General features: G+C 54.7%; 1 protein-coding gene across 1 annotated transcript in view; it reads right to left on the reverse strand.

The window, feature by feature from the left end:
- The window catches only part of PARVB (parvin beta), a 99,984-nt gene that overhangs the window by 30,215 nt on the left and 56,795 nt on the right, over positions 1-12,974 (reverse strand). Inside the window, exons 3-5 of the mRNA XM_004700645.2 lie at positions 12,894-12,964; positions 7,689-7,791; positions 2,532-2,672 (exon numbers count right to left, since the gene is read on the reverse strand). Of these exons, the coding sequence (XP_004700702.1) occupies positions 2,532-2,672; positions 7,689-7,791; positions 12,894-12,964 (315 nt within the window). The remainder of the gene's footprint in view (positions 1-2,531; positions 2,673-7,688; positions 7,792-12,893; positions 12,965-12,974) is intronic.

The following is a 12,974-nucleotide window of genomic DNA, read 5'->3' on the forward strand; positions in this document are numbered from 1 at the left end:
AGCCACACAGACCAAGACAAAGCAAGACCTTCCCAGCATCCCTAGCCTGATGTTTCTCTGGCTCTCAGAATGACTGAGATCCTGGTAGGCTACAATTTATGCGATACATTTTATTTTTTTAAATCGTGGTTAAAAACTTTTTTTTTTAATATGAGCAAACGGAAAACCATTCGCCATCTCTACCTTGTGTCCGTGAGCTATCTGAGACCTTAACGATCCCCACCGGGTTCTGCCACCACATTCCCCAGCTTTTACAAGCCTGCTGCTCCCCAGGAGGAGGAGGAGAAGGAAGGGGGATGAGCAGATGCAGGGACGGGGAACGATCAGGAGAAACAGGTCACCGGGCCACACACACATCAGGATCGTGTCCCATCGTTACCCCCGCGGTGCTGCAGTCTGCCATCTGAAGCAGGGCATGGCTCAGGGACAGGGCAGTTTGGGGGATCACTGGAGGCTAACTGCTGACTGTCTTGCTCAGTCCCTGGTGGACACTGCCAAGTCTCACCAGCATTTCTTCAACACATGGACCCAGTGTGGCCTTTGGATGCAGGGCTCTGTGGTTAGCAAGCCCTCCTTTCCCCACTGAGGCCCCCGTAGCCACAACGTAGGCTTGGGGCTGTCCAAGATCACAGCACTGAGGAACTGGGGGGCAAAGAACAAGATGTCACAGCAAGGCTCCAGAAGCCCCCTCACCTTACACCCCCAGGTACCAGCAGTACTGCCAAGAGGATGGGCCAGTGGTGGAAGGGCAGACAGGGCAGAGAAGGGGTTCATCACTTCCTGCTTAAATATGCCCCTTCTGGGTTAACTTCCTGGCTGGAAATGCTTGTCCCCAAAGCTGACACCTGTGTCATGGGCAGCATGCTGGATCCCAGACCCCACTCCGGGGAGTCATCAGTGGGACAGCACACTTGATATGGGGGCTGTGTTAGGTAGGTCTATTGTGCCAAGCTGGCCAATAGGAACATGTGGGATTAATAAGGTCACAGTTGATTGGAAAGCAAAGAAAGAAATGGCAAGACCCGCCCCTCCCTCTCTTGCTCTCTGGTGATCAGGCCAGTGTGCGGCCGCTTTAGGGAGTTCTTTGCCTCCACTTGTGAGCTACACTACCTGTGGGACAGCCAACCCATGGATCCTGTTGCTAGAGCTTCAGGTTCCTTCGAGACCTGCTTGGCCACACTGCTGGTGTGCACATCACCTGAGCTTGAGCCTGTTGAATCCTGTCGCCTTGCATTTCCTGAGTTCCCGGTCCCATCAGGGCCTGAGCTGCTGACTGCAGTGACCCGCCCTGTTGTCTGCTGCCTATGGGCAGAATCTGCCTGCCTTGCCCTTGGGAAGACTCAGCTGTCTGCTTCCTTGACCTTGGACCCAGCAGCCCTAAGTTGAAGGACTTTCAGTACATTCACTGTTCCATGGAGGTGAGTTGAACTGAGCCCTCTGTACTGCTGTGTGGACTAATTAGCTATTAATATTCCTCTGTGCTCTATATACCTATCCTCATATATATGTATATATATATATATATAAAATCATAAGTGTTCTGGTTTTGTTTCTCTAGAGAACCCTGTCTAACACAGGGGCCATTGGTATTTGGGGCTGGGTCTCACCGGGAGCCCACGGAGTCTCTGCCTTAGCATCTGACAGGCACTGTTTCCTCTCCAAGGACAGGCTGCTGTCTGAAGTCCTGTGTCTGTAAGCTGGGCCTTGTTGGAAAGGGGATCTTTGAAGGTGCTACTACATCTCACGTCCTTTGGACACCTTGTCAAGAGAGACCAAGTCCCTGGAGAAGGACATCATGCTTAGTAAAGTAGAGGGGCAGTGAAGAAGGGGAAGTTCTTCAGGAGATGGACGGACACAGTGGTGGCATCCATGGGCTCAGGCCCAGGAACCACTGTGAGGCTGGCCCAGGACCAGGCAGCGTTTCGTTCTGTTGTGCACAAAGTCGCTATGGGTCAGAACCGACTCATATAGGAAGAACCATGTGTAGGTTTAGCAGGAGGACTTTCTGGGGGTAGAGTGGGTGCTGATCCGATTGGGGAGGGGCCTTTCCCACACAGAGACACAGAAGGAGGACAACCATGTGACAGTCCAGTGATGTAATCACAAGCCAGGGAAAGCCTGGGGCCCCCAGAGGCTGGAGGAGCTGACGGAGGTCCTTCTCCCAGAAGGAGCACGGTGTCCTGGTCTTGGGGGCCCAGCTTCCTCCGTGCGGATAATGCATCTTTTATTCTTCCTGCCTGGGGGGCTTGGTCCTTGCAGCTCAGGCCACTCAGACACAAGCCCAAGCCTGGTCCTTCCTCGGGCCAGTGTTCCTGGATCCACCCTCCCAGTCCTCTCTGCTGGGAGGTGCAGACCAAGTTGGGTGCCCTAGGTGTGACACAGGTGTGAGTCTCTCCCTCCTCCATGAGCCTCTCCTGCATTGTCTCCCACAGAGCGGGGGAGTGGGGGGTGGGTTTCTCAAAAGCCAGGCCCCGTACCTGGAGCCATGCCAATGGCCACCATGGGCAGGCAGGCCCCCAGTGGCTACTCACTGTCCACACTCCAGCGGATCGCCCAGCCGTGGGGCTGCAGCAGCTTGTGCACCGCCTCCAGGACAGTCTGCAGCTTCTGCTTCTGGCCGGCCTCGGACAGGGTCATCTCGGCCACGTCCAGCTTGTGTTCGGACAGCCTCTCTGCAGTGGCCAGGACAAGAGGGGCAGGCAGGGTATGAGAGCGAGAGTGGGGGATGGGGGCGCTCAGGGCAAAGGTGCGGCCCCCTACCTCCCCAGGGTCCCCCAAGTAGAGGAGGTGATGGGGGGGGTAACTAAGGAGCTCTGAGCCACGGGCCCCCTCATTTTCCTGAGGATTTGACTGGAGCGTAAAAGGGGACGTCCAAGAATAAAACTGTGGGTGCCCCCCTCCACCCTTCAGGAGCATTCTCTGCACAGACAGTGAGACACACAATTCCAGCCCACCTGGGCACCCCAGGGGCACCTAGGGAGGAGGGAAGGAGGCAGGGCACTGTGTTCTTGGCTCCTGGGCAGAGTGGGAAGCCGTCTTTGCTCAGGGCAGACTAACAAGGAGGGGGCTGCAGCCTGGGTCTCTAAAGCTTCCGCCCCGTTTCTCTAACACTCTGACTCGGCCGTCAGGAGGATGATTAGATATTCGCAGTCACTCGGCAGTGGTTTTATTACTGAGCGTGAGCTCAGGAAGCAATCTGGAAAAGCTCAGACGAGATGTCACATCTACTCGAGATTCAATTACCAGGAAGCCAAGCCCAGCCTCGCCCGCACAATGTGCCCCCTGAGCAGAGCGGAGCTGGTAGGCGGTGATGGGAGACACCTGTCCCCAACACATGACCCCACGGCTGCCACAGAGCAATGGGGCTACAGATCCCTGCCTCTTGTCACCCCAAGATGCCCCGGGTACTTCCTGATGTAGCAAACAGATGAGTGGCCCCGGCCTCCCAGAGTGGCTGGCAGCATCCAAGCACTGAGGACAGAGCAGACTCAGGTGGGTGATAGTCAAAGCAGGGGGCTCCTGGTGAATCACAAACGGGACCCCCCTCCCTCCCGTTTTGTAAGTGACCCCTAGCAATGGTCTGTGTAAAGCATTTTTACGGGGGGAGGTTTGTGTGAGGGTGGGGGGGACACTGCTGTCCAGGCAATTCTGGTTCACATGGACCCTACATCAAGGTTTCCAACGCTGTGAATCTGTACAGGAGCAGACAGACATATTTCCCTCCCACGGCAGCTGATGGGTTTGAACCACCAGCCAATGGGTGGTTAGCAGACCAACGTTTCCCCAAATCAGAGGATGCTACAAACTTGACATTCTCTCATGGGACCCTCCATCCCTCGGGGAGTCCAAGAATGGGTGGTTTTGATATTCTCCTCCAGACAGTAGATTATACAGACTGGACTCCCCGGTGGCCTACTGGGTCACACGTTAGATGGACTGTTCCCCTCACGAGGTCAGCCGTTCAAAACCACCAGCTGCCCCAAGGGAGAAAGATGAGACTTTCTATTCCCATCAAGAACCCTGGTAGCATAGTAGTTACCCGCAGGCTGCTAATCACAAGGTCTGCAGTTCGAAACCGCCAGCTTGCTCTGTGGGACGAAGACAAGGTTTTCTACTCCCGTAAAGAATTCCAGTCTCAGAAACTCGCGCGGACAGTTCTACCCTGTCCTGCAGGGTCGCTGTGGGTCGGCAGCAAGTGACTTTGGTGTTTTTGTCTTATGGTTGCCTGCCGCTACGGCCTGTTTCAGGCCAGCACCCCAGTCTCCCAAGCATAGACAGAAGCAGAGGAAGGGGACAGGGGGGTCCTGAGAGCAGAGAAGAGCAGCAGGTAAGGGGGGCTGACCACCCAATGTGGGGGTCTTGATAACTTATCACATAGGAGGACCTGGTTTTTGCAAGGAGGGGTGTGTGTGTGTCTGCGAGTTCAAACAGGACAAGAGACGGTCTAGGAGTACCCTCAAAACCTAGCCTGCATGCCCTCACTGCCCATGTGCAGGTCACCTCGAGCCAGGGAGCGAACCAGGCAGCTGCTTCCAGAATCTCCTCTTAGAAAGAATCCACCCGGGATGCAGGAGAGAGTCGCCCTTGGCCACCTCTGCATGGACACATCTGGACGTCCGTTCTCCATGCCCATCCCTCCCCCTCACCCCCTCCTCCACGAAGCATCTTCGTCTCTGTCCCTGATGAGGGCGCTGTTCCCTGGTTCCCCCTCTCTCAGGACCAGTCCTTCTCAGCAGACCACGCAGAGCCCAGGGCAGGTGACAGAGTCGGCTCCGCCCTCGGCCGGTGTTCAGCCAGAGCCTGCTGTTTGGATCCAGCTCTGCTTTAGGGAAGCCAAACAGCCGCATTCTGCCTGGCATGCCGGGGCTGGCCTGGAGATCCCGTGGCTCACGCCCACGTCTTGTCCATGTAACAGCCTCATTCGTACGAGCGGGCACAGTGTCATCGTGTTCCATTAATGTCCTGAGATGCTCTTCCGTGGTTCTTTTTTGGCAGCCAAACGAAGTGGTTGTGTCACACCACTTGACATATGGGAGGTTCTTAGAATTGCCTAATGGAGTGCTTATTGGAGACAGTCAAACAAGACAGAGGAGAAGCTTCTCCCTGGACACACACACACACACACACACACACACACAAAGGCTGTCAAAAAAGGTCCGTCTCAAGGTGTGTGTCTGCTACAGACGGCAAATCTCACAGGCACAGCCACTTCGGGGCAGGTGTGCATCCGCCAGGTCACTGGAAGAAGGAACCCAGAGCAGGTGACAACCCTGCATCGACCCCCCTCTCTGCTCCTGGGGAGGTGCTGATGTGGTACGCCAAAAGGCAAGGACTCAGGTTGAAGTTCAGAGTTTGGTCTGTAGTCCTGAGAGCCAGTTCCAGAGCTCTGTGCCCACGCCGCTAGATCTAGGGCACAGAGGGTTCAATTGACTCAAGGGGCGGGGTCAAGCCAGGAATGGATGGCAGAGAATCTAAATCGGGCAGGGTAGCAACAGAGCCCACATGGAAGAAGCACACCCACCTGGGTGATCACAGGTGTGGACAGGATCAGGCATCAGGCATCAGAAGACCCCAAACAGAGAAGAGATAAGAGTTCAGAATCCAAGCACAGGAATGGGAGTAGTGATACCATGAGGGTGGGAGAAAGTGGGGGGAGAAGGGGGAGAAAGGAGTAACTGATCACAATAATCAACGTGTTACCCCCACTCCCACCCTGAAGGGGACAAACAACAGAACGTGGGTGAAGGTAGACAGCGGACAGTGTAAGATATGAAAATAACAACAATTTACCATTTATCAGGGGTTCCTAAGGGTGGGAAGGTGGTTGATAGAGGGGAAAAAAGAGGAGCTGATACCACGGGCTCAAACAGAAAATGATTTTGAAAATGATGATGGCAACCTATGTACAAATGTGCTTGATGCAATTGGTGCATGGATTATGCTAAGAGCTGTAAGAGCCCCCAGTGAAATGTTTCATTTAAATTTTTTTTCCCAAAAGAACTGTGGGCACAATACTGTTAGGTTTGCTCCTGGGAAGATCAGAAAGGATGTCTCCTTCAGACAAGGAGTGAAGCCTAAGGTCAAGGGAGATCGATCACAAGTACATCTCCATCCTGCGCAGTTCCTCAAAAAGTCCAGCGAAGATTTCTATATTGCTGTCAGGGGCCATCAAGCTGGTCCTCCTCATAGCCACCCAATGTCCAACAGAAATCGCAGACACGCCCTAGCCTTGCCAAAACCGGGTCCTTGTGTGACACGTGCTCAAGACCTCCACATGGACGGTCCACCCTACTGACCGGCTGTTCTTCCCCATCCCTGCCCCCTTCCTCTGCCTCTCTCCATGCTTGAAAGCCTGGGATCCTGGCCTCTGGAAACAGGCCGCACAGACAGGGGCAGGGAGAGGAGCCAGAGCTGCAGGCCAGCAAAGCAACCACCTATCCGACTCAGTGCCGTCCACCGTTGTCGACTCACAGCCACCCTATGGGACAGGGTAGAGCTGCCCTTGTGGGTTTCTGAGACCACAACTCTCTACGGGAATAGAGAGCCCTGCCTTTCTCCTAGAGAGCAGCTGGTGGCTTTGAACGACTGGCCTTGCACCTGGCAGCCCACTCTGCCCCAGGGCTCCTTGATGCCATGTCATGTGACACCCTTAGACCCATGGAAGGTGCTATAATCCCCTCCTGAAAACCAGCCAATGCTCATGCCTCTGAAGGCCCGAAGAGATAAGGGGGGCTTTTCCCGGCAGTGACTTCTGTTTCCAGACTAGACACAGGGGTTTCAAGAGTCCGTGGGGAAAATGGAGTTGAGAGATAAGGACAATTTCCCACAAGCATTTTGCATAGCCTTGTCAATGGGTGAGTTGGGTAGAAACGCTTCACCTCACCTTTCCTGTGTCCCAACCTAATAGAACTTGGGTCTCAGGCTAGCCTGTCACCTATGTATGGATTTTGGACTTGCCACCAGCCCACTGCCACCTCCCCACTATGTGTTCTATGTGCATATAGATTGTATAACTCACTGCCATGAAGCCAACGCTGACTCATGATGACCCTGCAGGACAGGTAGAACTGCCCCTGTGAGTTTCCGAGACTGTAACTCAGGGGTCCTCAAACTATGGTCCGCGGGCCACATGCCGCCCGCCAAGGACATGTATCCTGCCGGGTGTTTTTGCCCTGTTTGTTTTTCACTTCAAAATGAGATTATGTGTAGTGTGCATAGGAATTTGTTCACAGTTTTTTTTTAACTCTAATCCGGCCCTCCAACAGGTCTGAGGGACAGTGAACTGGTCCCCTGTTTAAAAAGTTTGAGAACCCTGCTGTAACTCTTTGGAAGAATTTAAAGCCCTGTCTTTCTCCTGTGGCGCTGGCTGGTGGTTTCAAACTGCTGCCCTTGTGGTTAGCAGCCCAACATGTGATCACTACACCATCAGAGATCCTTAACATATCTTGGGTATATACACATGTATACACCATCTACACACAGACATATGTATTGGCACTGCCAGGGACTGTGTGTGTGTGTGTGTGTGTGTGTGTGTGTGTGTGTGTGTGTCCAGCTGTGTTTCTTGAGAGCACCTTAAGACAAAGTCGACAACATCTCTTTCATGGGCCCAGCCCCAGGCCCCTCGCTGCGGAGCAGTGCCCGGTGGCATGGAGTGGGAGGCCCGTCCCGCCCCGGCGTCCACTCACCCAGGAGCTTCTGCAGCACCTGGCCGTCGTAGAGGTCATCCTCCAGGTTCCTCACGATGATCCGCTCCTCCTCCAGCACCTTGTTGACCCAGTCGACGAGGACCTGGGGAGCGGCGGGCATCACCAGGGTGACCAGGCAGGACCGGAGCAAGCCCACTCAGGCTCTGACTCACCCACACAACCATCCTGGGCACCCAGAGCCTAAAGCTGCAGGGTGAGGGGGCACCCAGCGGTATCCCGGTGCCACACACCTGCTTCCTGCCACCTCCCAGGAAGGGTGAGGGCTGCCCTGCTGACCCCACCAAGCCTCTCAAGGGACATTTGCTTTCCCCAAACAGACCGACTGGGGTCCAGTTCTGAAGAACATGGTGACTCCCTGTCCTGGCTAATTAGCTGCGGGGATACCATCCTCTGATGCTCCCTTAGGGAAGGACCGCCAACTGCTGTTCCCCATCCCGCCTCCGGTCGTCCAACCTCACCAGTGTCCTTTACCCTCTGCAAGGCCCCGGGCCCTTCCCCTTCCTGGTAAGGCATTTAGGGGCATCTGCATCCCTCCCCGCAAAGACCCCTCTGCTGATTGCCCTGGAGGCAATTTTAGCTCCTAGCAACCCCAAAGGGTGGGGCAGAGCCAGCCCAGGGAGTTCCTGAGACCGTCAGGCTGGAGGTGGGTTTGAACTGCTGCCCTTGAGGATGGCAGCCTCGTGGTTAACCTACTGCACCACCCAGGGCTCCTTTCCTCTGAGAACGGCTCCCTGTTTTGCCCCCGCCTGGCAGGCCCAAGGGGCTCACTGTCCGGATGGAAGAGGGGCTCTTTTGCAGGCTGCCCTTCGCTTTGCTTGTCTCCTGCTCTCCCTCCCACCAGGTCCAGGGTCTGCCTGGACCAGGGACACAGGAGAGCTGTGTGTCTGGCCAGAAAGAGAAACAAACTCACAGCCATCGGTGGCTTCTCGCTCAGAGCAGCCCCACAGGACAGAGCATCTTTACTGGAGTGGACAGCGTCATCTTTCTCCCAAGGGGCCATTGGTGGGTTCGAACTACCGACCCTACAGTTAGGAGCTTAATGCAAAACCAAGCTCACAGCCATTGAGTCTCATTTAGAATCATAAGGACTCTAGAGGGCAGGGTACAACTGCCCCTGTGGATTTCTGAGACTGTAACGCTTTACCGGAGTAGAGAGCCCCATCTTTCTCCTGTGGAACAGCTGGTAGTTTCAAACTGCGGACCTTGGGCTTAGCAGCCCATCACACACACTGCCAGGCCACCAAGTCAGACCTATTTAAGCCTAGGAAAAATCCTATGAAAGCACTCCTCTTCAATTGAAGAAGTGGCAATTTTAGAAATTCCATCTGGTTCATTCGGTGACCTGAATCAAACTCCCACCCCAGGTCAAAGGGATCAAGATCAACCTTGAGCAATGAACCACACACCTGGCCTCCTGGCACAAAACTCATCCCAGCAACCAGTCTGGCTGGTCCCTGCCTGAGATACCACCCCCACCCCCCACCTGCCCCTGCACCTCCTAGGCCCTGCGTCTGAATCCCTGGCCCCACCGAACGCTCGTTAGAGATGGCCCCTGCCATTATTTTTAGGGCCAGACTCATTTCTCAGCCCCGCATCCTGGAGGCAATGGCTGAGGATGCCGATTAATTACGCCCCGGGCACCGTTTGGCCAGCCCGCTTGAACCTGAATCAAGAATCAGTCTTCCTTTAGTTCCCTCCAAGTTATAATCAGGACCCCAGCCATCCTTGCTCCGAGCAACAACAATTACATTTTAATCAGTTCCAAGCACGGTCACGGTGGCTTCATCCACAGAGGACCCTGGTGTATTATCACAGGTGACAGCGAGTCCGAGAGCGGGGCAGCAGGCACAGGCCTGCACTGGGGTCTCCACGAGGTCCTGTCAGCCCTGAGGACAGCCCAGAGGAGAGTCCTCAGACAGCTGATGCCCACAGGAAACGTGGGAGTGACAGCTCAGGACACGTCCTGTTCAGGAAGGCGAGAACCTCAACTGGCAGAGAAATGGGGGCCAAGGGACAATCAGGTGCTGACGAAGTGTGACTGCCTTTTCCTGGCTATGCATTCTGAAAGCGTGGACACAGCCAGGCTCGTCCCTAAAAATACCTTCTAAATATAAAGCGATCTGGGCTGCGAGAGAGGGATGAGTCCCGGAGGGGTAGTGGGTTCCTCGTTGCTTGTTGAACCATAAAGCCAGCAGTTCAAAGCCACTAGCCACTCCAAGGGCAAAGACGAGGCTTTCTACTCCTGTGAAGAGTTAGTCTTGGAAACCCACAGGGGCAGTTCTACCTTGTCCGATAGGGTCGCTGTGAGTGAGTGAGTGAGTGAGTGAGTGAGTGAGTGAGTGAGTGAGTGAGTGAGTGATGGAAGAGATGGTATATATGGACCAGACTGTTAAGCTCTTAAAACAAAACAAACAGAAACAAACCTCCTGGACTGGTGGAACCTGGAGGACCCCCCAAGACAGGTGCCAGGAGAAACTCATCAACACCTGACCCACATTCCTGATGTCACAGCAATGCTCAGGCAGAACTGAAAAGCCCACTGCCATCGAATCAATGCCGATTTGCAGCCAACCCTCCAGGGCAGGGCGGAACTGCCCCTGTGGGTTTCCAGGATTGCAACTCCTTACAGGAGCAGAAAGCCTCCTCTTTCTCCCGCGGGAGTGGCTGGTGGGTTTGAACTGCTGTGGTGGCCACATCATCCTGTGTCAACTTGAAGGTATTAAGAGTGAAGGGGTGGAGTCTAGTCTGTCCATCAGGTCACAGCCTGATGATGCCTCCTTGTGGGCGTGGCCTTCTCATGAGGATTCTGGGAATGTCGTCTCGTTCTCCCTGGAGGCGGGGTTACACACACTCTCTTTCTGCTTCAACTTCCTGTTGACAAGCCATGTGGAGCCACAGTGGACCCTGAGCACATCATCAGCAGAGACCTGCACCAGCCCTGTGATGCTTCCACTGCCATTGGATCCACAAGACTTGTCACCCACCAGCCTGCGATCCTCCTGCATTCTGCATCATTGCATGCGGCTACGTGAGTCTGAAGAGAGACGTATGGACTAGTATTGTACTTATGAGCTAATATCAGGCATACAGACTTGAGTTGGACTGGGCTGGGATGTTTTCTTGATATACAATTACTCTTTGATACAAAGCTCTTTCTCATACATAGTTGAGTGTCCTTGGTCAACCTGGTCTAACACAACTGCTGACCTTGGAGTTAGCAGCCCAACGGATGACCCACGTCACCACCAAGGCTCTGAACTCTTGGAGGCAGCAAGGTCATTGCTATTGGCGTTGGGCGCCATTGAGCAGGCTCTAACTCACAGCGACCCTGTGCACAATGGATAAAACACACACCCCAGTCCTGAGCGAGCCTCACAATTGTTCTTATGTTTGAGCTCATTGTTGCAGCCACTGTGTGTCCACATCCTGTCAAGGGCCTTCCTCAGCCCACTCAAAGAGGCAGAATGGCGGGCTGGGGGGAGGGCCCGAGGACACCTTACAGAAAGAAGCATCACAGCAAAGAAGAAGCGGGTGGAGGGAGCGTTCCCAGCAGGGTGGAGTGTGGGTGCATGGACCAGCTGTGTGGCAAAGACTTTGCCTCACTCAAAGAGGGTCTCCTATGGAACACAGGATGTTGCTCTCATGCAGAGGGGATTTGGCAGGGCTTTAAAATTGGTTTTAAAGAGAGGGCTGACCCTGAGGAGGTGAGAGAGAGCTGGGAAGGTCCCTCTGACTTCAGCCATCTTTGTTTACGTGGGGACCTTGGGGCCGCCCAAGAGTCTAATGATGTGACTGAGGATGGGCACTTTTTTGCTTTAGGTTGAGATTCCCAACCACGTCTTCGCGGTCGGTGGTGGGGTGCTGGTGCCATTGAGCTGGCTCTCCCCTGCAGCATGCTCGACCCCTCATAACGATAGAACCCTACAGGAGCCTCAGTTCTGCTCAGACAGGCACACAGGGTTTGGCCATGAGTTGGGGGTTCACTCCTTGGCCACACGATCGGGTCTGGTGTGATCCGGGGTTTAAGTTTAGGGCCTAGGAACCATGATCTGATATGTGAACGCTGACCCAATTCACAATTAAAAAAAAAAAAAGTTGAAAGAATCAATGTGTTTTTGTTTTTTGGGGTTTTGGGGTGTTTTTTTCCGGTGGGAGGAGGTGGCCTACAAAAGCTGATGTTTTTTATTTCAGCATTCAGCCAGAGACAGCTGGCAGGCGGCTTGTTTCACCCCTTTGAAAAGACAGCTGGACCCCCAGCCTCGGGCTCCCAAGTGGCCTCAGGGAGGAATTTCCAGAGACACACGTTCATAGAACGTCACCCGGTCGGTGACTCATAACGTAATAAACAGCATATCCACGGTGCCTGTCCCTCCCCTGTCACCTGAGTGGGGGTGGGGGTGGGGTTCTTCCCAGTGGTGGCTTTTCTGAGGCTGTCTGATCAGAGCTGGCTCTGGTGCTAAAGGGGTGAGCTGGACGCTTAGAGGAGGGAGCAGCCAGAGCCAAGATCCAGCCCTCTCCCGGAGATTAGCTTCCAAAGCTCTATTGTGGTTAAGATCAGAGCTATCAGGCTGCACACATGCTGGGAGAAAGAGAGAGCGCTCTCTGGACACGTGGCGGCCACCGTCGGCCCGGCCTCTGTCTTCTCTTCCATCTGTCTGTGTCTCTGTCTCGTTTCGTATCGCAGGAGGACAACAGTCCTTCAGGATTAGGAACCCCCCCACCCCCTTCCCACCACGCATCTGCCAAGGCTGGTGAGCCTTCATCCCACGTCCTTTGGACCAGTGTCAGCGGAGACCAGACCTTGGAGAAGGACATCAGATTGGCAAAGCAGAGGAGCGGTGAGAAAGAGGAAGGCCCCAAGCAGATGGACGTACACGCTGGCTGACCATGGGCTGGAGTCTGGGAACCATTGTCAGGGTGGCGCCGGGCCGGGCAGCGGTGCCTTCTGTCGTGCATGGGGTCAACTATGGTGGGAGCCCACTCAGGGGCACCTGACAGCAACAGCATCCCCTCCAGCCTGACCTCCCTCCAGGATGACCTCATGTTCACCGAGTGTCCCTTCGAAGGTCACGTTCCCAGGTACCAGGGATTGGGACTTGAGCAGAACAAGACCCGTTCACAAGCCCACTTCTGTCCTGGACCCCACACCGCCCAGGCTGCAGCCCCTAAGACCCATTTCCCTACCTTGACCAGTTCCTTGAACTTGGGGCTTTCCTTGGAGGCGGGGTTGATCATGGTCCGCTCCTCATTCTCCTCTGCCGTGGG

The sequence above is a fragment of the Echinops telfairi genome, unplaced genomic scaffold, assembly GCF_000313985.2.
Source record: "Echinops telfairi isolate 266 unplaced genomic scaffold, ASM31398v2 ScPeMD7_2;HRSCAF=8, whole genome shotgun sequence".
Classification (NCBI taxonomy): Eukaryota; Metazoa; Chordata; class Mammalia; order Afrosoricida; family Tenrecidae; genus Echinops; species Echinops telfairi.